The following is a 26,430-nucleotide window of genomic DNA, read 5'->3' as shown; positions in this document are numbered from 1 at the left end:
CATTCATTCCTCCACTAGTCCCCTTTTTCTGAATCACTCCTCACCCTACCTTGTCAATGCTTCTCCACACGCACCACCTCAATATTTCCCCTGGACCTGACCAACTCAAACCTTGCACGTGACCCCACCCCCTCAAAGCTTTCCTCAAACATTGCACCTGCAAAGGCTCCCCCTCCTCCTGCTCCCCATAGCCTTGTTCCCTCCCATTGCCGCCTCCCCGTCCCTAACTTTATGGACCTTAAGTAACCAAGGTCTCTGCTCGAACACGATAGATTGCTCAATGCAAGCTGCTGCCAATGAAACGGACATCATCCATTTCACAGAATCCTTCCTCCCACGGTATGTCCCCAACTCACAAGTGTGTCTCCCTGGCTATACTGTAGTTTCCTCTCATTTGATGGGCCTCAACTGCACCGCTGCGGTGGAGTTTGACTTTACATAAATAACTCGATCTCTCAATACCCTTTCACTGATTGTTCTGGGTATTCGCCAGTACTTGATTTGGCATCGGAAAGTTGAAAAGGTCTGTCTACCTCGAATTAGGCTTTGGTGTTTTTTCATATCCAACTGGTGAATGGTGAGGGTGAGTGGTTATAAACACTGTGATAACTTATGATTAAACTTTTTCCAGCTTCACCACACACTGAACGATCAATTCATATACGCATTGTGATTTTGAGAAAGCTTTACAAAAGTAGGCTCATAATGATGCCACCTGGAACACAATTGTTGCATGGACTCTTGGAACCACTTCATGCGACAGTTTAATCAGACTCGGGCAATGGAAAAAGTCACCAGGCAAACAGATGGTATGCCTACCACCTGCAGATCCTGTCCAACCTCAGGAAGAAGTCGCATGGGGCTCGGCACCTCTTCACAAACCCCAGGAGCAGGTGATAATCCTGTCTGAGAAGTCTGCTTGAGGAATCTTGGACCTATTCACAGTGTTCTCGTTTTCAATTTTCTCTCCCTCACATTGTGTTGTACAATTTCTATTTAAGCACTTGGACACATGACTGAATGAAACTTGCAGCCCTGCATATCTGAGCAGATAATTCCTGCCACTCATTGGCCTAATCTTGGTCGGTTAGAATAGTTTGAATGCAGCTTCCCAGCAGGTCTGTAGTATCACATTTATTCATGTATTTTTTACGGGGAGTGTGCCCATCACAAGGCCTAAAAGCTACTCAAAGGTGGGGTCTAAAAAATAAATTGTGGGAAGAGAAAATCACTGGGAAATGTGATACCTATTCATATCTCTCTTAAACTGAGAAAGGTTTATGTTGCTGGGAAACAGGATGCAGGTAGGGAATTACAGTATTTGGCAGTGCATGGGAAAAAAATACTGGAGGAATTTCAAACTGTGTTGACCTGAGAAACAGAGTGTGGGAGTGTGCAGAAGCTGCCAAACAGATAAAGCGTGTGAAAAAAATGCAACGGTGATACAAGTGGTGAAAGGCACTCTGAGTATCTTCCATTATAGTTCCTGCAGAAGACCGACAGAATCCACAAAGCGTCAAACCAAGAGGTTGCAGAGGTGATGCCAGTTCATGACCGAGCAGATTAGCAACTCCTCATTTAATTCTGTCATGAAGGGACAGAAGACAAAGCAAAAGCATCTTCCCAGATGTGACGACAGTATCCCATGGCTGAACATATGGTGGTCTTGTACAGGTGGAGCGAGGCCTTGGGAGAGAAATATCAGACAGCTCGACACAAGCAGCCAAGTCGTGAGGCGGCTCTTTTGGCATTGCTCAAATGGTACTTATCCCAAACAAAATAAGAAGTGATGTCCAGACCAAGAAGACAAATACGATCGAGTTATTAGGCCCCTCCAAGTTTCAATGGAGGGGAATGTAGGGTTCTGTTCATCCATCACACTTGTGGTTTTTCAGACGTTATTTTTCAATACCCTTTAAAATATTCAACTGAAACTTGGTACACGGCTTTATTTTGATAAGTTACAAAACTCTTTCGAGTTTCAGGGCATTTCATCAATTTTTCACAGAGTTATGCTCTTTTTGGACTTTTGTGAAATCTTTGAGAAATTGTTTTTGGATCACCTGATGTGTTCAAGAAAGGCTTATGTACACTTGTGTTGAAGAAAGTGTTCAAGATTTGTATGTATATATTTACCTCCAATACCGAATGTGGACGGAGGTTATGTTTTCATTCATGTTTGCCTGTCTGTCTGTCTGTCTGTCTGTCTGTCTGTTTGTCTGTGTGAGCAGAATACCTCAAAAATTGCAAACGGATTCAGGTGAAACTTCGTCGACAGGCTTGATATATGATGAGGACAAATTGATGAGATTTTGGTGAAGATCCAGATCTGGATATGAGAATTTCTAAAGTGATTCTTAACCAATGGGAGATGATTACAAAAAACGATCCACAGCACCATATTTCAAGAGGTTGTGGAAGAGTTGGCTCCGTAACAAGAACAAGCCATCAATAAATGCCATTTTATTGCATTTATTAAGAAATGTCTCGAATCGCATCTCTGACCCAAAAACTAAAAAACCCAGGTTGCTGTGAATGTTCGCTTTCCAATCAATGATTCTTTTTTTCCAACTTCAGTGCCAAGACACCCCTCTCAGCCCTCCCTCTCAAAGCAACCATCACACTCTTCTCCCCCAAAGCTTCCTTCTCACCTCCCTCAAAAACTCCCCACTCACCATTCACCCCCATTACTCACCATTCTCAAAGCTGCCCCACCCGTCTCACCCACAAAGCCACCTCCTTCCCCTGCCCTCTCACCTCCATCTCATCTCATTTCTCCACTTCCTCAAATCCTCAACTGCCTTCTGCTACCACTCTTGCACCATCCTCTCCCCCTCTCCCCTAACACCACAGAACCCTTTCTCCTCATCATCATAATCATCTGGTCCCCACCCCTAGCTATTCTGCAATCCCCACACTTTTTCAACAACTCTCCTAACCTCCCCCCTCCTCCCTTGTCCAACCCTCCCCGACCCCTCCCATCCCCTGCACCCAAAGCCTCCTCACCTCCCTCTTCATGAACAGTGTGGACCTCAAATATCCGGGGCCTTTGCTCAAACATTACAGAACTTTCCACACAGGTTGTCACTGACAAACCAGACATAATCTGCCTCCAGAAACTTTACCAGCTCAAGATGTCTCTGACTCCCAAGTATCTATCCCTGGTTACTCCCTCCTCCCATATGACAGAACTGAGCCTCGTCCTGGTGGAGGAGTTGCTCTCTTCATCAAAGACTCTATTCCTCACTCTCCATGCACTGCCCTCACTCCCCCACACTCCCAGGAATACTGCTGGCTATGGCTTCCCCTCCACTCCCACCTCTCTATCTGAAAACATGGACCAACTTCCATCATCCAAACTCTGTCTTCCTCATATGTACTGACTTCAATGGTAATCATGCCAGTTGGCGAGGTGTGGGTACCTCTCTCACCTGTCATGACACTTCAGCAAAAGCATTCTGCGACCCATTGGGACTGATACAATCTATCAATTTCCTGACCCGGATCTCAACCAACGGTATTCTGTCTCTTCAGGATCTGATTTTGAGAAATTTCCCTGAAAAGATCTGCTGTTCTTTCTCTGCTCCAATTGGTCTCTAAATTTGGATCCTCCAAATCCTGGTGTCATCTAATCAAATGTTTCTGACCACGTGCTTTTCAAAGTAGACATCTCTCTGGCTGTTATCAGAGAACCATCTCACCGCCGTCGAATCTGGCATTCCACTCAAGCCGACTGTCAGGGTCTCCAAGCAGCCATCAAACTTCGAGACTGGTCTCCCATCACTACTTTCTCCAACATCAACTCATCCTGGGAATTCTTTCAAAGAAACTTGCTCTCCCTCATGCACAGATTTATCCCCCTCGTCTTCAGTTGTCCGGCCCTTCCTCCCACCCATGGTTCAGCGAAGCATGTGGCGAGTCAGTTGTCCTGAAACAACTTGCCTTTGCCTCATGGAAAACAAACCCTGAGGGTAATCTCAGTTTCCTCCATAAAGCTCAGAACAAGTGTGTATCTACCCTCAGGAGAGCCAAAAAACATCTTTCGAAGCTCAAGTCTCTCCTTCTCAAACCTCTCTCCCTCCTCCAAATCCTGGTGTCATCTAATCAAATCTGTTTCTGGTGTATGTTCCCCTTCCTCCCTTAAGGCGCTGTCACACCTTGACGATTTAGCCACCAATGGCAACGTCTAAAAATGTATGTAAAACATTGGCGTGCGCTGAAATTTTGATTTTTTTTTTTAAGTTTTGGTCGTATTCATAACGTGTTGGTCGTATGCATAACATATGAGTAACGGGCACAGAACGTTTCGTTGTCTTATAGATAACTTATACCAACGAATGCTTAGCCTGTTGGCAGCGTTCACAACCTATGCCCAACGATAGTTTAACTTAAGCATAGCGCGCTGCAAGTATCGCCGACGAACTCGTGGCGTAGCCCGTTAAAAACCTGTCGCACGCCGATTTAAATCATAACCGCCTGAAAATTGAAAGTGTCATCATCGCAGTCACACCTTGCCGATTTAGCCAGCATATGCCGACCTATGAAAAATATGTCTAAAACGCTGGAACACGTCGAATACGGTATGGTTAAGTTGTGTATACGTTAAGAGCACGCTGAAAAACTATGAAGTACGCTGTCATATTTCGTGATACGTTTAGTACGTTGTGAAATTTCAAGCATGATGAAAATTTTACGATGCACTTGCCGTATGGCTCACACATTCCTCTACGATGGGAATAAGTTGTAGGCACGATATGCAATCGTTGACACACGTCGACACAAGTTCCTTGTAAGTTACTCATAAGTTGAAACATGTCGAGGTAATATTTAGCATACCCAAAACAAATTTTCTCCATCAAGGCACATTTTCTTTTTTCCCCTTGGCTCTTTATCTTTATCTGAAGGCACATGATGAAATATCTGTAGTAGTATTTGTTGTTGTTGTTTTTTTTTTTTGGGGGGGGGTTTTAGTCTATCACGAATTTTAAAATATATTTGGACATTTGCTTTTAAGTTTCGACGTCGACAGGACAATATCTTCAAACAGAAAATATTCACAGAGGAGGAACTAAGAATAAGACATGAGCAAACTAAAGAGGCAATCGGACGTGACGTAACAGCACGTGACGAAATATCGGAAGTTATTGTTTTTTATTATTATTTTTAAACGCTGCCAATACGCCATTATACGGGAGCTGTAAATTGGAAACATGTTCAGTAAGTTCTGTGGTCGTCCGGAAGACGTCAATCAAATACATCTACATACATCAATATGTGTTGGAGGTACGTTACACATATGTTCAAAGCACGTTACTCATAGGTTAGAAATATGTTTTGGGTAAGCTAAGCATTACCTCGACGTGTTTCGACTGATGAGTAACTTACAAGTAACGTGCCTCGACGTGTGTCAACAATCGCATAACGTGCCTCGACGTGTGTGCAACGATTGTGTAACGTGCCTACAACATGTTACTCATAGGCTATAAATAAGTTTTGGGTACGCCAATCATTACCTCGACTTGTTTTGACTTATGAGTAACTTACAAGTAACATGTGTCAACGTGTGTCAACGATCGCATAATGTGCCTACAACTTATGGCCAGTATAGCGGAACGTGTGAATCATACGCTGGCATACGTCGTAAAATTTCAAGCATGCTAAAACTTGAGGACAACCACAAAGTACAACGATGAAAGCCCGTGTACTACGATGTATGGCAGTGTTTTTCAGCATGCTCTTAATGTATACAAACTTACCCATAACGTATTCGACGTGTGCTGGCGTTTTAGCCCAATTTTGCATACGTCAGGCATACGTTGACTAAATTGTCAAGGTGTAACAGGGCCTTGAGGTAAGGGGTAAGACTCCCTTACCTAAAACGGATGCACTGCTGATACAACACGTGAAAAGGCTGAATGCCCAAACACGGTGTTTGCATCAAAATTTGTGGCCGAAACCCATCACTTTCTGAACCCAACTTACCCAGTCGCACACAACTGCCCCTGGAATGTGTCCTTTTCACCTGACCAGGTGGAGAGCTTGCTCTCAAACCGCGACTCAGATTCTGCAACCGGTCCAGACAGCATCAGCCCAAATATCCAAAAAACCTGCTCCTCTGCTCTTGATCACCCTCTCTCTGTTCTATTCACACTCATTTGCTGAAAGTCATTTGCCATCTGCTTGGAAATCAGCAAACATTACTTCCCTGCATAAAAAGGTGTAAAAACAGATCCCTGCAATGACAGACCAATCAGCCTTCTCCAAATCATCAGCAAGGTTACGGAATATATCATCCCTTCAGACATTAAATCCTTCCTCTTCTCCAATGGCTTGACTACCGAATCATCAATTTCGTTTCAGATCAGGTCACTATCTCTCCGACTTTCTGGAAAATCCTCTTTATCTCTTTGCTGATGACCCCACCCTCTGCCGTACCATCTGTCAGCGCTCAGACAGGAAAACAGCAGCTTCTTCGCTCTCTGCAGAACTAGGTAAAATCACAAACCGGTCAAACACGTAGAACATGTCTTTCAATCCAGACATCACACTCTCACATTGTCTTTCCGAAAGGACCATTTGGAAACCACACCCCCACCCCCCCCCCCCGCCCCAACCCATCAACTTTCTCAACAATCCTCTGGAAGAAGTTATCAGTTAAGCTTCTGGGTCTCACTATCTGCCATGATCTTTCTTGGGAAAGCCACATTTCCAACCTGGCCTCCAAAGCCAGTCCCTGACTGGGAATCCTCTGTCGTGCAAAGTCCTTCCTCAGCCCACCTGAGCTCCTGAACACATACAAAGCTTTCGTCCCCAGCCTGATGGAGTACTGCTCTCCCCTCTGGGCTGGGGCTCCTGCCTCAAACCTTTCTCGGCATCACGTTGTGGAAACCAGGGCATTTCCGATCATTGGTATCTCCCGCGATGAGGCTGAGTCTTTGGGCCTCTCACCCTCACCACAGGCAGGTCAGTGGTCTTTCTGTCTTCGACAATCTCCTCTCCGGTTTTGCACCCCCCCCTGCTCTGTCTGTGATTTGTCACCACTATATTTCTGCAGGGTGCTCAAGGCCCACCAACAACACCCTTCTGGAAAAACTACCAAAATCACGAATTACTGATCACCTTCACTGTTTCATTCCTGCCTTCAGATGAAACTCCCTCACTCTGCTCAATCCCTTTCTTCCCTCCAAGCCTGCAAATCCGCAGTTCACCACCACCACTTATCTTCCCCTATCCAAATCCTCAATCTTTTCTCCCCCTGTTAATCCACCCCAAACCCACCTCCTTCAAATTCCCTGCTTTCCTTCCTGAAAGTCCCTGTAATATCCATCCTGTATACCACATGTTCCCCACCTCATCCCAATCCCTTTCACAGATCTCCTAAGGTCTCGGTTCCCCCCTATTTTGTCCGTCCTTCTCCCACCCCTCTTGTCTCATGCCCCCCTTGCTGTGCATTGTGTGTTAGCTCTGATAGGAGCGTCAACAAGGTACACAAAAAAAAAACCAGCCGATTCGATTTTGGTTCAGGTCCGGATCCAGATCAGGTCTATCAGTGCGATACAAAACGTAAACTTTTCAGCCTGGTGGAGATATGAGCTCCACTGAGTGCCGTTCTCAACATATTTTTGTTCAATATCAGCATTTATGTTCATTGCATGTGTTCAAGAAAGGGTGATTGAGAGGAGTTCAGGTGTGCCAAGGAAGGGCTTTGTATGACAAAGGATACAGTCAGTAGCTGGCTTTCGAGGAAAACTTTGAAATGTGGTTTGTCCAAGAAAGATCATGGCTGACAGTGAGACCGAGGATTTTAAGTGACTGAACTTCAAGTAGATTGTTAGAAAAGTAGATGGGGTGGAGAGGAGAGGTGGGGGTTACCAGATAAACCTTATGGAGAGGGATCGTGAGAGTATAATACTTGTCAGGATTGAAAGACATATTCCAAGTGTTTTGCCTTCTTGTGATTTTGTCAAGGTCTGGAGTGGGGGGAAGATTCTGCAGGCTATATGTCTGAAGAAAGAGGGATGTCAGCACAGAGTGAGGTCATCAACAAATACACAAAGAAGGATTTTCCAGAGTCAGAGATCACTCATGAAGATTAGGAATAGGACTGGACCTCAAAAACTGCTTTGGGACACTCCAGCCTTCAGGGAGAGATGTTGTTTCGTATGCAGCCTGCGGCTGCTGGTTACATCATTTTTCTCTTGGCGTGGCTGTACCGCTGATGCAGTGCCCATGTTACCAGTAATCTGGTAATCATTATGCCGACTTCAGAAGGATGACCGGCTGAATCAACCCACTTGGTGTGATTTCAACGGGTACTCACTTATCATCAATCTTGTCATTGAAGAAAACAGTTCTTTCTTTGAAAACGTATTGAAATGCTTATCTTCCCTTCTTGATCTGGCATCAGCACTCCTCGTGTTTTTCTTCATGATAATTTATTTTTCCCCTTATTCCTGTTCTTCTTCAACACAAGCGTATTTTGTAAACATGTCTCTCATGGAAACGCTGGTTTTGTCATCCGTCCTCAGGTTTTACAGCTCGACCTTTCTCCGTGCATTGAACAAACATGCCATCTACCCATCCCACGATGCTCGTCTCAGAAAGTGAAATATCGGCATCATGGGAAGGTGTGTGCAGAGTTTGTCTGCACACAACAATCAAATCCCATTCACAATATTTTGCAGTCAAGCCCCTCCATGTCAGTGCTATCTCAAATATCGACTCCAAGCCCACATCCTTCCACGTGTCCCACTCATTCAGCATCCCTGCACTTCATGTCCCATTTTCTGCATCCCTCTCAGGCCATCCTCTCCAAGCTCCCCCAGACCCAACTCACTCCCTCTCATCTCTCCACACGTCCTGCCCCTCGGAGTTTACCTTTCATCTCACCCCCTCCCACATCTACTCAGCCTACGCCCACCCAAAACCTTCTCCGCTGTCCCTCAATGTGTGTACCTCAAACATCTGATGCCTCCACTCCATCCTCACAGATCTCTCAATCCAGGCTGCAACTCACAGCCCAGATATTGCGCTCTTCACAGAATCCTCTCCCATGGGATGCCCCTCATACTGCCGATGCCAAAACGAGTGGTAAACAAACCACTTCGTGTATGTGCGTCATTTAAATGTGCTGTTACAAGGAAATTTTTTGCAAGATAATTTTGCACTGTGGGAGGCCCATCATGCCTGCACAAATTAAACATGGATCACTTTGGAATTTAATTTGAGTTTGAAGAAAAACATTCACTTTGCATATCAAGAATGTAAATGTCTTCGACAACAAAAAAATTGTTCCAAAAAATTATTTCATAAGTTAAAAGAAAAAAACACATTAATGGTTGAACATCAAGGTATTTTTTTGACAAGTGAAGGTGCATAAAATAGTAACATACCAGACTTGGGTGTGAATCCATCATCCGGATCTTGGAGGTTGCAGACATGACTGAAACCGATTCCTCGGAAACCAGGAACATTTTCCAGCTGTACATTTTGGAATCCATTAAACTTTTGGCAGAAACTGGAAAGTTCTCGAATAACATTCTCCAAGTTGTCGAATAGACTTCCCAGCAGAGAAGAGCCTGCAAGCTGGACAACCTGCGGCTTCAAAAAAGATTTCACAAATTTACAGAAGTCAGCATACATTGCAAATTTAAATTTCTCTTTGGCGAGAGAGAGGAGCTCTGTTCGCAATGAATCGGAGTCTGTACAAACTCGAAGAACCTTCTGATTCTCAATTCCAAGTTCACTGATGACTGCTTGGGCTGTTTCTGCTCTCAGACCTTGTGATTGGAGCCATTCCAAGAAGTTGTCCATTTCACCGATGACCTGTGAGGGACACAATGCTTATGTTAGCAAAGGAAAGGATATATATATATATATATATATATATATATATATATATATATATATATATATATATATATATATATATATATATATATATATATATATATATATATGTTATTTTTTGGACTCTGCATTTTATCCAACAAATGCGAGATTTTGCAGACAGTTGATTCACCCCATGTGGGCTGGCAGGACGGCCTTGAGGTGGACACAATTGCCCCCCCCCCCCGAGTTGTCTGGCATGGGTTTGAATCCAAACACGGATATAAACTGTCACCATGGTGTTTCACAGACAGGAAAAGGAATCAATGTGCTTCCCATCCTTGGGGTGAACGTTTAACTGGGCATCCCCTCTCACAGCATTAGTTCGTTGACATTAAAGATCCCATGGCAACTTTCTCGAAGAGTAGGCAAGCTGTCACTGGCATGCTGTCCAAATTCCAAATTTCTTCTCGAACTTACAAGGGGCTTTACATCAGTGGCACAGCAATGATGCAACCAGCAGCCACTGCAATCAAAATGAAGGAAACAAAAATCATCAAAATGAAAGAACTAAAAGAATAAATAATGAAAGAACCCCTCACCTCAACTCCCCCTGCCTTGCTGTCTCATTATTGTTTCATTAATAAGCAAATAAATAATCAATGTCCATGTGCAAAAGGGTAATGCATCAACAGTAACACCATGTTTGCACAAAATAAGGACAAAACGAGCAGAAACTCCTTGGTTGAGAAGAACCTCTTATTTCTTTTCTTCTTCCTCATTTCCCATTCATGGACACCCAGCAGGATTAAATACAAAACCTGCCAAAGAGTGGAGGAGCTCCTTGTGAGCCAATGGCATCCATATCTGGTGCCAACCACGTCCATGGATGTCCTCCTGCAGTTGATTACCTTACCTTGGAGTTTGGTGGCCGTATTTGCACTCCGGCCACTGTAGTGTGTGGTCGATGACACCTCGGCACCACCACAACAGACGAATCTCCTTGGGGTAATCTGAGGCATCCCTTTTCGTGGGTGTCTGTCTGCAATGTCCTATCCTGAAGTGTTGGGGATGAGCCAGGCTTTTGCCTGGGGGGTGGCCAGATGGAGGCCCTTGGAGTACCAGTGGAAAGTGAACACAGAGACACACTATGGCGCATGCTTCCAATGAATGAATTAATGAATTTCTCTTCATAAAGGGTGACATCTAATGCTTCTACACTGCAACTGCCTCCACCCATGGAAGGTACAAGATGAAATGATGCCCCACGCAAGAGTCGTCTTCAAAGCCTCCTCTCCATTTGTTCAACATGTGAATACCTCATGAGGACATAACGAGTGCAGGCAGTGGTGAGGGGATATGGGGTGGTGAGAGCAGGCAGTGGTGAGGGGGTATGAGGTGGTGAGAGCAGGCAGTGATGAGGGGCAGTGATGATGGGCAGTGATGAGGGGCAGTACTGAGGGGAAGTAATGAGGGGAAGTAATGAGGGGCAGTACTGAGGGGCAGTGGTGAGGGTATAGTGATGGCAGGCAGTGGTGAGTGGGTAGTGATGGCAGGCAGTGGTGAGTGGGTAGTGATGGCAGGCAGTGGTGAGTGGGTAGTGATGGCAGGCAGTGGTGAGTGGGTAGTGATGGCAGGCAGTGGTGAGTGGGTAGTGATGGCAGGCAGTGGTGAGTGGGTAGTGATGGCAGGCAGTGGTGAGTGGGTAGTGATGGCAGGCAGTGGTGAGTGGGTAGTGATGGCAGGCAGTGGTGAGTGGGTAGTGATGGCAGGCAGTGGTGAGTGGGTAGTGATGGCAGGCAGTGGTGAGTGGGTAGTGATGGCAGGCAGTGGTGAGTGGGTAGTGATGGCAGGCAGTGGTGAGTGGGTAGTGATGGCAGGTAGTGGTGAGGGTGTTGTGACATCAGGCAGTGGTGAGGGTGTAGTGATGTCAGGCAGTGGTGAGGGTGTAGTGAAGGCAGGCAGTGGTGAGAGGCAGTGAGACCACTAACATCATTTGACCACCATGTTGGTCAGGTCAAAGTGGTCTCGAGGATGTGAAAAGGTCTTTAGAGAAAAAATTGGAGTGAACATGTGCTGAATTTAACATAAGCACACTTGGTAAACCAAGCACAGCATGCCAACTCTGAACGTCATATCATATCTCTCATTGGAGGTGAGGTTTCAGGAACGTACTCCAAGCAGGATGAAGATCAAACTCAAACTCAAATAGTGCCAGCGTGGCAGTTACAGAGGAGATGGCTGAAAGAGACAGAGGAAAAACAACTTAGTTTTCTTTCACCTTCCCAAATCTTCTGCCAATACTCCCAAAGGTTGACAGGAAGCAGACTTAAGTTGCAGAATTGATGGAGATAGTAATAGGTCGAAGGAACACCCAAAAACAAGGTCAAAAGGCTGGGGGGGGGGGAAAAATCGGACAGAACAGGAACATCGGGCCAAAAGCAGCAAATGTTGGGCTAAAAGACACATCAATGAAGAACAGAGTCCAACAAAGCCTGGTGTTGGCTTCACAGTGAAGGTGGCTGGCTGAAGATCTTAGTGTCTTCAGTTTGAGCCCTTGTTTTTTTCCATTGAATTTCAAACAGGTGGGGTTGACTCAGCCTGTCATCCTTCCAAGGATGGCGAACTGAGTACTAGTGTACTGGAAGTCGAGGGAACTGCATTAGCAGCACAGCTGTGCCCCCAGAAAATGATGCAACCAGCAGCCACATGATGCACATGACAGCGGGCTCGCCTGGTCGCACAGCCAGTTCAAGGGAGAGTCTGGGTAGTCCCATATTCTTTCCATTTCCGAATGATGGACCTCATTGAGCTCTTGGGAACTTTCAACACTCGAAAATTGTTTTTCCCTTCCCCAGATCCATGCCTCCTCAATTCTACCTCGGATTTCTTCGTACACTTCCTTGGACTGCATGTTGGAGTTTCTGCTCTTAAATGCACTGTCAACTGTGGGACCTTACACAGAAAGGGGTTTCTTTCTCAATCATGTTCATTCAATTGAATTGGACACAGGTGGACTCCAATCAAGTTGAGACATCTCAATGATATCAAAGGAAATTGGATGCACCTGAGCTCAATTTGGAGTGCCATAGCAGAGGAGTTGAATACTTATTGACTCAAAACATTTCAGCTTTTCATTTTTAATTAAGTTGTAAAAAAAATTTAAAACATGTTTTCACATCGTTATTATTGGGAAGTGTGTGTAAATCGGTGCCAGAATTTTTTTTGTCATTTTCATCAATTTAAAATTCAGGCTGCGACAACAAAATGTTACAAAAGTCGATGGGTTGGAATACATTCTGAAGGCACTGGAGATCGTTCTGATTGTTTTCATAACAAGATCACTTCAACTGGCTTTACATGAAACCCCTTTAACACTTCTGCATGACATTCCTCTCTCCACGAACGACTGTACAACTACGACTCCAAATATGTACACTTTTTTGTGGGCTCGGTCATGGGATAAGTCAGGGCCAGTCTTTCACGAACTGGTCGTCAAACCTGACGTTCAACTGAAGACGATTAAGGAAATAATTTGTAATTTGTTTGTCCCCTCCTTTTGTGTAATGGTGCGATCCAAGACGACTTAAGCTGTAATTGCTGCCAAAGGCATATTTACAAAGTAATGACTCAGTGAGCTGAATATTATCTGTAAATTAGATATTTCTGACTTTCATTCACAATAAATTTGTAAAAATGTCACAAAACATATTTTAACTTTACCATGATGGAGTATTTTGTGGAAATCGGTGACAATTTTGTTTAATTTAATCCATTTTGAATTCAGGCTGGAAAAAAATAAAATGTGTAAGAGTCAAGGGGTGTGAATACTTTCTGAAGGCACTGGATGGTTGCGAGCCGTTTTTGTTCATTCTCCTTACGATTGACGTCATCACTTCTGTATAAGATTGATGTCCATACGCATCTTTTTACGACATGGCAATGCCAAGTGAATGACGTGGTGAGGTGAAGTGAATGACAAAGTGTTACGTTTGCGGTTCAGTCCCATGCGATATCTCGCGCTGCATGCAGTGTAAATTCATGGGCAAGAAATAATAAAAGTGTGTGTGCGTCGTTTGTTGCTATCTCCATTTGCAGGTTTTCGGAGATGGAATGGAATCCTCACAGGACTCAAAGTATCTATCTCAAAGCCCGGTCACACCTTGAGGTTTTTGCCAGCGATGGCAACGTATTAAAATGTATGTAAAACGCTGGCTTACGTTGAACTTTTGATGTTTTTTTTTAAAGATTCGGACGTATTCATAGCGACTTGGTCTTATGTATAACGCATTGGTAACGGACACAGAACGTTTCATTGTGTTATAGATAACTTATACCAACGAATGCTGAACCTGTTGTCGGCATACACAACCGATGCCCAACAATAGTCTAACTTAGGCATAGCGCGTTGCACGCATCGCCGACGATGTCGTGACGTAGCCTATTAAAAGGCTGACGCACAACGATTCGAATCATAACTGCCGTAGAAATGGAAGTGACAACATCGCGGTCACACCTTGGTGATCTTGCCAGCGTATGCCGACATAAGAAAAATGTGTCTAAAACGTTGGGGCACGTCAAATACGGTATGAGTAAGTTTGGTATACGTGAGTAGAACGCTAAAGTACGCTATCATACGTCATAGTAAGTAGAGTACGTCAAGAAATTTTAAACATGTTCAAAATTTTATGACGTACTCGGCGTATGACACACGTTCCGCATGCGATGGGGATAAGTTTTACACACGATATGTGGACGCTTACACACGTCCACAAAGGCTACTTATAAGCTACTCATAAGTCGAAACATGTCGCAGTAATGTCTTTTTTACGCGAAACTTATTTCTAACTTGTGTTTGACGTGCTTTGTACCAATTCTTTACGTAGTCCCAACACACATCGACGTATGTAGACGTATTCCAATGACGTCTTCCGGTCGACAAAAAAAAATAAATGAACGTGTTTCTAGCTTACAACTGCCATATAAAGACGTGTTCCCAGCGGTTTTGGGAATTGGTATATAAAAATGGTGTTCATAAAAGGGGAACCCAACAGTGTTTTTGAGTCCTTTTTGAGTCGATGTCCATGTCAGCAGGCTCAGTATTAGTATTAGTATTAGTATTAGTAGTAGTTTGTTCATGTTGGCAGTAGTAGGTGAGTGTGAGGGGGAGGGTGTGGGTTATGATGGATCGTCCTTGCGTTTAACGATTTAACGATTTAAATGATAAACTCAACGATTTAAATGGCTGCATCTCCACTATTGAAAGTAGACGCTTGCGCTCAACAATTGGATTTTTTTTTTACACTCAGCGACTTTTAAACGGTACCACTCAACTATTTTCATTGTTTACAATGAACGATTTAAATTGCTGTCACTCGCCTTTGTTTTTTGACGCTGGGGTTTTGAAATTTGAAGCGTTTCTTCTGAACGTGTTAAAACGCTCAAACTCGACTATTTTAAATAGACGCTGCCGATGGACAATTGGAATCATAGCCAAGCTAGACATCGAAGTGTGAACATCCTCGTCATGCCCAAGAAAAGTTTGAAGAATGCTGCAAATAAGTGTCCTGGCCGTGGCCGTGGACGCTGACGCAAGGACGATCCATTATACCGACGTCTTTCAGCCTATGAGTAACTTAAAAGTAACGTCTGTCGATGTGTGGCAACGATTGCGTAACGTGCCAACAACACGTTAATCATAGGTTAGAAATAAGTTTCGGGTATGCTAAACATTACCTCGGCGTGTCTCAACTTATGATTAACTTACAAGTAGCATGTGTTGACGTCTGTCAACGATCGCAGACCGTGCATACAACTTGTGGCCAGCGTAGCGGAACGTGTGAGTCATACGCCGGCATACGTCGTGAAATTTCAAGCATGAAAACATTTGAGGACAACCAAAAAGTACAACGTTTAAAGCCAGCGTACAACGACGTATGGCAGTGTTTTTCAGCGTGCTCTCAATGTTATCAAAACTTACCCATAACGTATTCAACGTGTGCCAGCGTTTTAGAAAAAAAATTCAAAAAAATCGGCATACGTTGGCTAAAACGTCAAGGTGTGACCGGGCCTTCAGCTTCAGTTATGGATCATGGTTCATGGACCAAGCTGTTGAATTGTACGTGTGTGTGTGTGTGTGTGTGTGTGTGTGTGTGTGTGTGTGTGTGTGTGTGTGTGTGTGTGTGTGTGTGTGTGTGTGTGTGTGTGTGCACGCGCGCGTGTGTGCTCTCAGTCATTTGCGCTACCCACTGTTTGTGCATGCACTGTCAATCTGCTAAACATAAGAAACTAGAACGACAATCTTCGACATCACGAGCTCACCAGATATGCCTCCACCCACATTATTACGATAATTCTACATACTTGTGCCAAGTTAGATTTAAATACCTGAACCCAGATTTAAAATATTAAATAATTCTGACTGTCAGATCATGTGTCCAATCAGGTTGAAATTGAAAACATATATTCCACAAGTCGACGTTTCACATTGATTGATGAAGCGGTTCAAGAGAAAGATTTTTGAAGAATTTTGTTCAAACCAATATGGGTGCCAGACCATGTGACCAATTAATTATTTGTGAGCACTCTGTAACCCGAAGGCTTGGGGAACATGCGAGTGAAGTTTCCCCTTGATCTGTCAAGCTGTTCTGGAGAAGAAGATTTTAAAATGTTTTTTTTTTTAATGCTCAAATGAGTGAAGATCCTCGGCCTCTTTCTGATGACGTCATAAAAACGAATATGATGTCACTGTGATGTATGAGGTTTGCGATAAATTATCTGTGCTAATGCCCAGCTTGATTCCCACAAAAAAATTCAAACAGCTTGCCTAGTTTCAGAGATAATGGTATAGGCGATTTCCATTAGCGGCGATATTATGATGTCAACTTTTTTTCTAGGAAGAATTTCCATAATCGGAGATGGTTACTGCCTGTGCGTGGGCTTTCTGCATATACCTGGCAAGTTTCAGGAAGATCCGATGAAAACTCCGGGTTGTGAAACAAAAAATATCAAAAAAGTGACCTATGATGTCATAGTTATCCAAAAAACATTCCACATGAGTACTTACATTTTCGTTGAAAATTTCACGAAGTGAGTATGGTGAAAAAAAAAAAAGAAAAAAACATGCCGCCCTGCATTGATACAACCCCGCTTCGATCGGACACCTGACCCACGACGTCCTCTTTATCAAATCAAATTCAGAACGGGTGGACAATAACGTCTTTGGAGTTTGGCATTGATTGGATTCAGTTTTTGTCCAACATAGCTGAGAGATCATAGTTATCAAACTTTATTCAACATGACGAGTTGATCATTTTTGTGCAGTTTTACTTAGATCTTGAAAGCGGTTCAGGAGAAGATTTTTTTTCCTTTAATAAAAAAACAACAATATGGCTACCAAACCACACGACTGAAGATGACGTAAAAATTTTCTGTTGAAAATAGATTTTAATCCATCGATGAACCACAAATTTTCATATAATTGAAAACAACATTCTACGTGTCAAATTTTAACCGGGATACCATTTCACTGATGACGTCAGAGTCAGGTCACTCTTATTCCCCATGCAGAGTTTCTTGTTGCCAAATTTAAATTTTTTCCATGGTGCGGTTTAGTTGATACAGAGGTCCAAAGTTTTTCCGTTTTTTTTTTTCAAAATGGCTGCCACCCGACATCACCGATGACGTCATAATTATGATTAAAACATTTTGCAGAGTAGTCGCATCAATGGTGAAAATTGTGTTAATTGGATAAGCAGTTACAGAGAAAAGAGAAAATTCGCATGGAGGTATGGACGGATGGACAGACAACCTGAAAACATAATGCCACCAGTAACTTCATCACCAAAGGCATACAAATACATTCTATTCTCCTTTGTAAGAACTGGTCGATGGAGCAAAGTGCGTGCCCTGTGGTGTTGTCATCTGTGTTGTCTGTGCCTCGATGTCATCTGGTGTTACTTTATTATCTTTTTCCCAAATGAGATCGCATTGTTTCCCATTTTTGTATGATCTGCTTTAATTTGGGATGTTATTCCATTTCATTACAACCTTGGAGCGATATTATCTTCAACATGAAAGCGAATGAGACGTTTGTTTGTTTGCGACGCCACTCCTCTGATCTCCCAAGGTGAATTGTTACATACATTTATACGATCAGTTTTCCTTCTTTTTTTTGAAAGCACAATACATGTACTGGAGGTTTGAAACAGGAATTTTCATATAATTCATAACGTGGAAACACACAAGCCATCACCTGTCACAGGGAAGGGGTGGGAGGAGGCAGGGGTGGGGAAGGGAGTAGGGAGGGGAAGGGGAAGGGGTGGGGTGAGTGAGAGGATGGAGAGGTGGGGTCAGAGTCCGGAGGGAGCAAGCAGGTAAGAGGGACTCGATTTTGCATGGCAAAGTCGGGAAAGCTTGCTCTTAACGCCCTCCCCTTGCCCTTCATTGCTCTTCCCCCTTCATCTCCCCACTCTCTCCATGCTCCACTCCACTCCACTCCCACTCCTTTCTGAAAAGGGTGTGCAGATGAGCTTGATAAGAAGATTGATAAAAAGCAGGTTGAAGTGGGCTGGATATTTGGTTGGGATGGAGAAAGAGAGAATTGTGAAGAGTGTGGATAGGTTGAAGGAGCAAAGAGGGAGGAAAAGAGGTTGATCGTGGTTGAGGGGAAGAGTGTGTGAGGAGGGATATCAATAATGTGAGGGTGGTTGGTGAGTGGAGAGTGGGCTGAGGACAGGAAGAAGTGGAGTATCATGGTCAAGGCAGGGGATAAGCTTGGAACCATTGGACCTCAACCCTGATAAACTGAAGAGAAGGAAAACTTTCCTTTTTGTAAATAAACACCTTGATTGCCTTTTCATTGCATTTCCCCCTTTTCCTGCCCCAGTTGCCCCTTGTACTCCAGTAAATCCCTCGAGTTCCCTTCCTTGCCTTGTTCACATTTTCATTTCAATCTGCCCGTCAATCCTTTCCCTTTGTTGATCCAGAAATGTCCACACATCGATCAGGGGGGACTCTGGGTCACGTGGTTAAATTGTTGGTGTTCGGGGTCCATGAGTGACCCGGTCTTATTCGTTTCGGCATTTTCTCTCCGAGTTCGAGATTTCCGGAATGATTTCCCTGTGGATCCAATTGACCTGAGATGGAATGTCCGTGGAAGGTTAACGAGGATGTTACATTTTAGACCCACACGATGTTTATGAGTTTTTGGATTATGAATCAGGTTTTTCATCTCCATTCGGGTTCTGAACGTAAAATATCCCACGGAACAGGTAAAGTAGGTAATCGTACCTCGTCCCCTCGTTACACCTCCTCATGTAGATATCAAATTGGATTTACAAGTTAATAATAAAAGGTTTCTGGTAGTTTTGTAGTTAAAAGGAAGAATGAGGTTTAATCCTCGTTGTAGGAAGTTTAGTGACGATGTGATATAAAACAATGTGGTGAATCAAACAAAACGAGTTAAAATCACCTCATGAAATCAACAATCAAACACCTCAACAAACATTCAATAAAAACTCCTTTAACTTTCCTTCATTTCCGTCATCAAGGAACATAAAATTATTTTATATTTAAATTAACGGTTCACGGATCTTTCTCAGTGTTAAATAAGAATTCCGAAAATACCTCTTCGATCAGTTCCTCCCCGACCACGTGGACCTGAGTTCGAGTTCCGGTTCAAAGGAAGATCAACCCGGAAGTTATTCATCATTCTTTCATTTTTCCTCCTTCTCGTTAATATTTTTATTTTCCTTGTAATTACTGATCTCCCCCATCCAAGTTTACATCTCATTGATGAATTGGTATCATCTGAAAAGATCGGTCATTTTACCCTCCACTCGATATTCATGGTGCACGAGTGATCCCTCCTTGTAAATACTTTCATTCAGTTCTTGTTCAATCATCGACTGACACGAAGGTTCGAGGTTCACAAAATCCCTTTCACGTCCATCAAGTTGGTATCCTTTTCCCGATTTAAATTTGTGTATTTTTCCTGTGGTATTCCGTTCAGTTTACCTTCCGGGTTAGGGGTGATTACCGGACGTGACATCATCTGCATCACTGAACTGAAAATAAATAAAATGCTCATAACCTGTAAAAAGTGTAGCCGCCGTGAGCTCGAGATCACGTGGCCGGCACCATCTTGGTCAGCTCCACTTGGCTGACCCACGTCACGGATCTCACTTGTTTTGAACACGTCCCAGAGAGAAACTCGAGGGGGAGCACTCAGGAGAGTGCAAAACCTCCGCCACCAATACTGCTGGGTCACTCAAGTGAACCTTATATCTTATTCATTAAATATGATGTCAACAGTGCTGACAGTTATAGTTCTTTTCTCCAACATTTTTTTTTGGGGGGAGGGGGGGTTGGAAATCACTTAAAACATGTAGAAATGCAAAAAAAAAAAATCGAAATTTTGTTGAAAAACTAGTTGCAAAATTTTTTTTTGGGTGGGGGGGTTGGAAATCACTTCAAACATGTAGAAATGCAAAAAGAAAAAAAAAATCTTTTTTGGGGGGGGGTAACAATTTTTTTTGGGGGGGGACTAAGTCCAAAATTTAATGGCATGATCCTTGGACCATACCTAACCCCCCCCCCCCACCAAGTTTCGTCGAAATCCGTCGAAGAGTTTTTCCGTAATACTGTTCACAAACAAACAAACAAACAAACAGAAAGGGGTGAAAACAGTAACCTCCATCCATCTTCGAAGACGGTGGAGGTTAAAAATCAAACGAAAGTTAAAATGTCATTTTTTGTGGCAATAAACGGCTCCAAATGGTTTCAGGAGGTGTTGTAATAATAATCAACAATAGACCTTTCCCATTGTCTTTATTCTCACAAAACTCATCCGCATATCTACAACAGAAATATACATCGGGTAAGAATAACAAAATACAATAACTCGTTTACATAATACTGAAGGTAAATGCCAAATACACATTACATAATAACAAATTTAAAGTCCATACTCTAATACCAATTACATTCCTCAGAGTACATTGTTCCTCATATTGTATATAACATTCCTATATTGTTACATCATGACTTTCCACGGAGAATGTGGTATACATATTAACAGCAGCCATTGACCTTCATATTCAGTGCTGCCACATCCGTCCAATCACCGTTGCCGCTAATTACAGTATGGTCCTTCATTATCACAACATTCACCCCCATCCGAGATATCTATCTCTACAAATTGAATCTAATAGGGGGACGAATGTTGCGACAGGATCTTCTTGGCACCAGAGGGTTATCCCCAGCATCTGATTGCTGTGGAGTTGCAGGAACCATCTCAGGAACGAGATCATCCCCCTCTGAGCAGGGTGCATCTTGGGGACTACCCTGGGGAATGACATTTTCTTCAGAAGCCTGAGGTAGAATTTGGGGTTCATTCTTGGACGGGGTTCCAATTGGGGTTAAGTGTCAAACAGAGACCGTAGTTTCCCTGCCATCTGGGTATCGAATATGGGCATAGTGGGGTCCTGCTCGGAGGAGGTCGACTTCATCCACAAGGGTATCAGTTTTATTCGTGCGTAAGTGACGCTTCAGCATGACTGGCCCAGGATTGCATTGCCAAGTCGGCACCGAGGCTCCCGAGAAAGAACGACCAGAATAGTTCAGAAGTCTTTCATGAGGTGTAGCATCGGTTGCTGTGGACAACAGTGAACGAATTGAGTGGATAGCATCAGGCAGAAAAGTTTCCAGCATTTGATAGGTAGATCACGCGATTTTAGAGTCATTGTGATTGCCTTCCAAATGGTACCATTGAACCTCTCCACTTGGCCATGACTTTGAGGATTGTTGCTCGTAGTTCTGCTACCGGCGGTCCCCCGACTGGCAAGGAATCTTGTAATTCCTTGCTCATGAAGGAGGGTCCCCGGTCCGAATGAATGTAAGCCGGCATTCCGAAAATAGCGAACAGCTGACAGAGACACTTAATAACCGTGGAAGTGGTCATGTCAGCACAAGGAAATACAAAAGGAAACCGTGAATATTCGTCCACAATGTTAAGAAAATACTGATTCTTAGCTGTAATCTGAAGAGGTCCCTTGAAATCTATATTGAGACGCTCAAATGGCTGAGTAGCTCTTTTGAGTCGAGTCTTATCTGGTTGGTGAAACTTGGGATTGCATTCTGCGCATATTCTACAAGATCCAACAACCTGCAGGACATCCTCTACAGAGTATGGCATATTCTTCGATTTCACAAAATGGTATAAGCGGGTAACCCCTGGGTGGCACAAGGCTTCATGGAGGTGTTGTGGATTTTTCACCCACCCGTTGTGATCGTTGAAGGAATTCTTCCTGGTTGATTGTGGAATCCTATTTCACTTCAGGCAGAGTTTAACGTTTTCCGATTTGGTTATAAAATCCTGCATAAACCCACCGACACTCATAACCGATGTCCACACAAGTCCTTTCTTTATGAAACAATTTATTTTCTAATTATCCACAATACATTTCTCACCCTCGTACAATTAACTTAAGAATCCCATTTGTTGCAATATTATTTGGATTTCATTTATTCTTACTTTTAGTTAACAGTTAAACCAACCCGATTCAAACCACTTCCACATTACATCAGAGAGTTTTATTCTAACTTGGTACTTGGTCAGTTCCAAGGAGTTGAAGCCACTGAGATTCTAATACTTCCTCAGATACTTGCACTGAAACAATTTTACATTTCAAAGCATTTTATACTTTCATGGGAGAGTGGTGGGGACTATCAACCCAGACTGCAGACGTGTCCTTTTAGGCGAGAAGCCACTACGTACATTTTGAGGCAATGATTCACAGTTATCAGCTCAGGTAACACCGCTCCAGACCAAGACATGTATCAACATTTAGGGCAAAAGTCTCTTGGCCAGAAAGAACAGCCAATTCAACTTAGAGCATAAAACTTACATTTCTAAAACTCCATTTGTTACAATTTAGAATACATTAATATAAATTTTTCCCCCACAGAGGTAAGGCAGTGAATGTCGATTGTGGCATGCCATCCCACAATAAGACCTGGAGAATGTCTCAGAGGGAATGTGTTCTCGACCAGGACGATCCACAATGTCAAAATCATCGCAAGATAATTCCATCCTGCAACACATTAACTTATCATTCTTTATCTTATTTTTATGCTGCTTATCAAACATATAACTCACTGAACGTTGATCTCTCTTTATAGTAAAATGTCTGCCCGTCAAATACTGTTGCCAGTGGGGAACTGTTTCAATAATAGCCTGGGCCTCCTTCGCAATAGAAGCATTACGACATTCGGGTCCCTGAAGGGTTCGAGAAAAGAGGGCTACCGGACGTCCTGCCTGGGTGAGGACTGCAGCAATTGCCAAATCCGAAGCATCGGTCTCAACATCGAAGTGCACGGATTCGTCAATCGCCCTCAACACTGAACCTTCAATGTCTTGCTTAAGCTGATGGAAAGCTGCTTCTGCTTCCCTTGTCATGGGAAATGTAGTAGTGGCACACAGTAGGCGGATCTTGCTTGAGTAGTCATATATCCACTGTGAATAATAGGCAAAGAAGCCAAGGATGCATCGGAGCGATTTCATGTCCTGAGGCACAGGCAAATCCTGCCAGGGTCGGAGTCGTTCAGTATCTGGGCACATTTCACCTCCTTCAACCACATAACCGAGAAGACTGAGCCTGTTAGTTGAAAAGATGCACTTTTCTTCATTATAAGTTATATTCTTTCTCTTAGCAGCCTCAAGAAATTTCGTGAGATTAGCATCATGCTCTTCCTGAGTCATGCCGCAAATCGTAATGTTGTCGAAGTAAGCATGTGTTCCAAGCAATTCTTCTTCATGGATGAATGAATCCATGATACGTTGTAAGCAAGCCACTCCATTGGTGATGCCAAAGGGAACCAGAGAAAACTGATGAAGGCGTCCACAGGCCTCAAACGCCGTATACGCTTATCTTCATTTCTGATGGGGATTTGATGACATGCACTACGGAGGTCAATTGTACTAAAACACTGTATTGAGCAATCTTGTTAACAGTGTCATCTATACGAGGCAGATGCTACCCATCAAGAAGTGTAAATTTGTTGATAGTTTCTGAATAGTCCATGGATTAGCGTTTCTTGTGAGTTTCGTTCTTAACGCCAACAACCTGTGCACGCCAAGAGTTACTGGGCTCTATAATACTGTTGTGGTTGAGGAAATTCGCAAACCACCATTCAGGTCCCGTAGGTGAGATATCTCTGTAAGTATATGTGTAGTTAGCCCAAACCCGTTGTTTAGAGGGAATAAATGTGATTCATTCGGGCTGCGACCCTACAAGATAGCCGTTTTTCTGTTCTATCTTTATTTTGAACCAACCACGTCTCAACCGCCATTACACAACAACCACCAACCGCAACGCCGCCTCACAACAACAACAACGCCAACAGCCACGACCTTTACCGTCACAACTCGCTCTCGCAATCATCGCATCACTGCCATGCCAAGCGTCACCGTGGCCAGGGACCACCACAATAAACCCTCCACCACCTTCACCTCTCCTCCTTCTGCCGCCATTCCCGCACCGATCCTGGACTCGTACAGGGCGCGCGCCGAGCAGCGGGTGCAAAAAGCGGCCTTTCCGGGGAAGTCGGATCAGGAATGATTCACGCCCACTTCTGTTCCATCCTATCAGCGAGCGCGGGGCGATTTGGCCCCGCCTCCAGGCGCGTCGGAGTAGAATCGATATATGCAGATTCGCGGATCGGGAATGATTCACGCCCACTTTTCCTCCGTCCAATGGGGGAGCGTGGCTCCGCCCCCGAGCCGATCCTGATCCAAAAATCTGCATATGGTTTCTCCTGTCGCACTATAAAGTGCCGAGCGCGGAGCGAATTGAGTCGAGAGTTTCTGTTTCGGGCTCGGGCGAGTTGCAGAGGTGTGGCAGTGGCAGCAGCAGCGGCAGCGGCAGAGAGAAGAGTTTCTGTTTCAGGCGCGTTGTGGCGGCGGCGAAGCGTGGCAGCAGCAGCAGTCAAGACGGGGTTCGGAGTCTGTCGGGGAACTGCGGAGAGGGGAGGCCGGGAACGCGGTCGAGGTCGCAGTGGAGTCGCTCGTCGCGGGACCCAAGCAAGCCAGAGATCCTCTTTCCCCAGAGCATCAACAACCCCCTCTGTTTCCCCCCGCGCTGAGATAGTGCGAGAAGGGGGCCCCGTTCCCACCCCATTCCAGGCAGTGCCAGCGAGGCCCGCGGAGGAGCGCGGAGTCGGGGCGCCGCCGCCATTTTGCGGCTCATCACCAGACGGGTAGGCTCGACGCGGTCTCGGCCCCAGGCCCGTCTGCCCCCTTGTAGTTGAGGGTGGCCCCTTTTTCTTTTGCTTTGGAGTATATGTGTTGTCGGCGCCGTCTGTAAAGTAAAACTGTGTAAGTGTTGCCGTGTGCTCGCGTAGTCAGTAGTAGATCTGCATTGTGTCTCTTTTGTTGCATTTGCTTTTTGTGCATAATTGTTGTGTTACTTTTACATTTGCTTTTGGTGCATAATTGTTGTGTTACTTTTACATTTGCTTTTTGTGCATAATTGTTGTGTTACTTTTACATTTGCTTTTGGTGCATAATTGTTGTAATTGTATATGTGCTTTCCGTTTGCCGCGGAATAAATGTGAATTATGTTGAACTGTTTTTCCCGTTTCGCTTCGTCTTTTCTTTAATTGAATCTCCATCTTACTTCACGTAAAGGGTTGGTCGTGGGCTAAATACGCCCAATAACTAATCGGAACCGTCGAGGTTGACGATAACACCGCTCGGTTATCCCGATAGTACGGAACGGGTCGCTTAAAGTGGCCCGTGTCCGAAGTCGACCTGCGGCGAGGTGCGATCGCCCGGTCTACCCTCCGTGTGGGTACTTAGGTAGGTCGAATTTGGCCAACAACCCTATCCCATGCGGGCGGCCGATTGGCACGATCGTGGTGAGACCGAAAGGCCCACCCGTGACTAGTTCCCGGCGTTAGTCCGAGAGGGTCACGACGGAATTGTCCGTCCGGTGGGCGACGTGCCGCGATTCGAGTTACGTGGCCGCTCGCACGCCGGCGGGCACGAATTCGCAACACTTCCTTTCTTCAACGTGTTCTGAATTTCCTTTTCAATGAATTTACGATCATCGGGAGAGTACCGGCATGACCTATCAGCAACAGGATAACAATCAGCTGTCAAGTTGGCAAACAGTTCTGGAGGGTCAACACACAGTGTACTGAGTCCACAGATAACAAGAGGAGACAAACTACCTCCATATGTCAGTGTAACATGATCACGCAGTCCCTGAAAATCCTAGCCCAAAACTATATCTGAACACAGCGGAGGGAGTATGGACAGACGTACATCTTGGTAGCACTGACCGTTTACTTTGATAATGAACTGACAGAATCCTGATGTTTGAGCGGTGAAGGAAGTGGATGCCATTGAAACATTGCCTCGGGTGGGATATACACTTAAGGAATGGCACTTCACGAGGTTGGGATGGATAAAGCTTTCTGAACTACCACTATCAATAAGGTCAACCAATTCCACTCCATTGAGCGTGACTCTCACAACTGCCTTTTAAAAGACCCCTGGGGCAGCGGCAGAAGACACAGCCACTAGCATTTCCTGATCAG

At 44.3% G+C, this 26,430-nt stretch overlaps 2 protein-coding genes across 2 annotated transcripts in view; both read right to left on the bottom strand.

Moving 5' to 3' along the window:
• Window positions 1-26,430, bottom strand: part of LOC147021199 (uncharacterized) — a 476,008-nt gene that overhangs the window by 375,268 nt on the left and 74,310 nt on the right. The gene's annotated exons all lie outside the window — the stretch shown is intronic.
• LOC147021200 (uncharacterized) overlaps window positions 1-26,430 on the bottom strand; it is a 225,160-nt gene that overhangs the window by 124,456 nt on the left and 74,274 nt on the right. The window contains exon 2 of the mRNA XM_085893695.1: window positions 9,393-9,825. Within this exon, the coding sequence (XP_085749821.1) occupies window positions 9,393-9,813 (421 nt within the window). The 5' untranslated portion in view covers window positions 9,814-9,825. The remainder of the gene's footprint in view (window positions 1-9,392; window positions 9,826-26,430) is intronic.

Source organism: Eptatretus burgeri, chromosome 8, assembly GCF_056783735.1.
Source record: "Eptatretus burgeri isolate ZD-2024b chromosome 8, Ebu_testis_v1, whole genome shotgun sequence".
In the NCBI taxonomy this organism is placed as follows: domain Eukaryota; kingdom Metazoa; phylum Chordata; class Myxini; order Myxiniformes; family Myxinidae; genus Eptatretus; species Eptatretus burgeri.
This window is presented reverse-complemented; position numbering and strand designations above follow the sequence as displayed.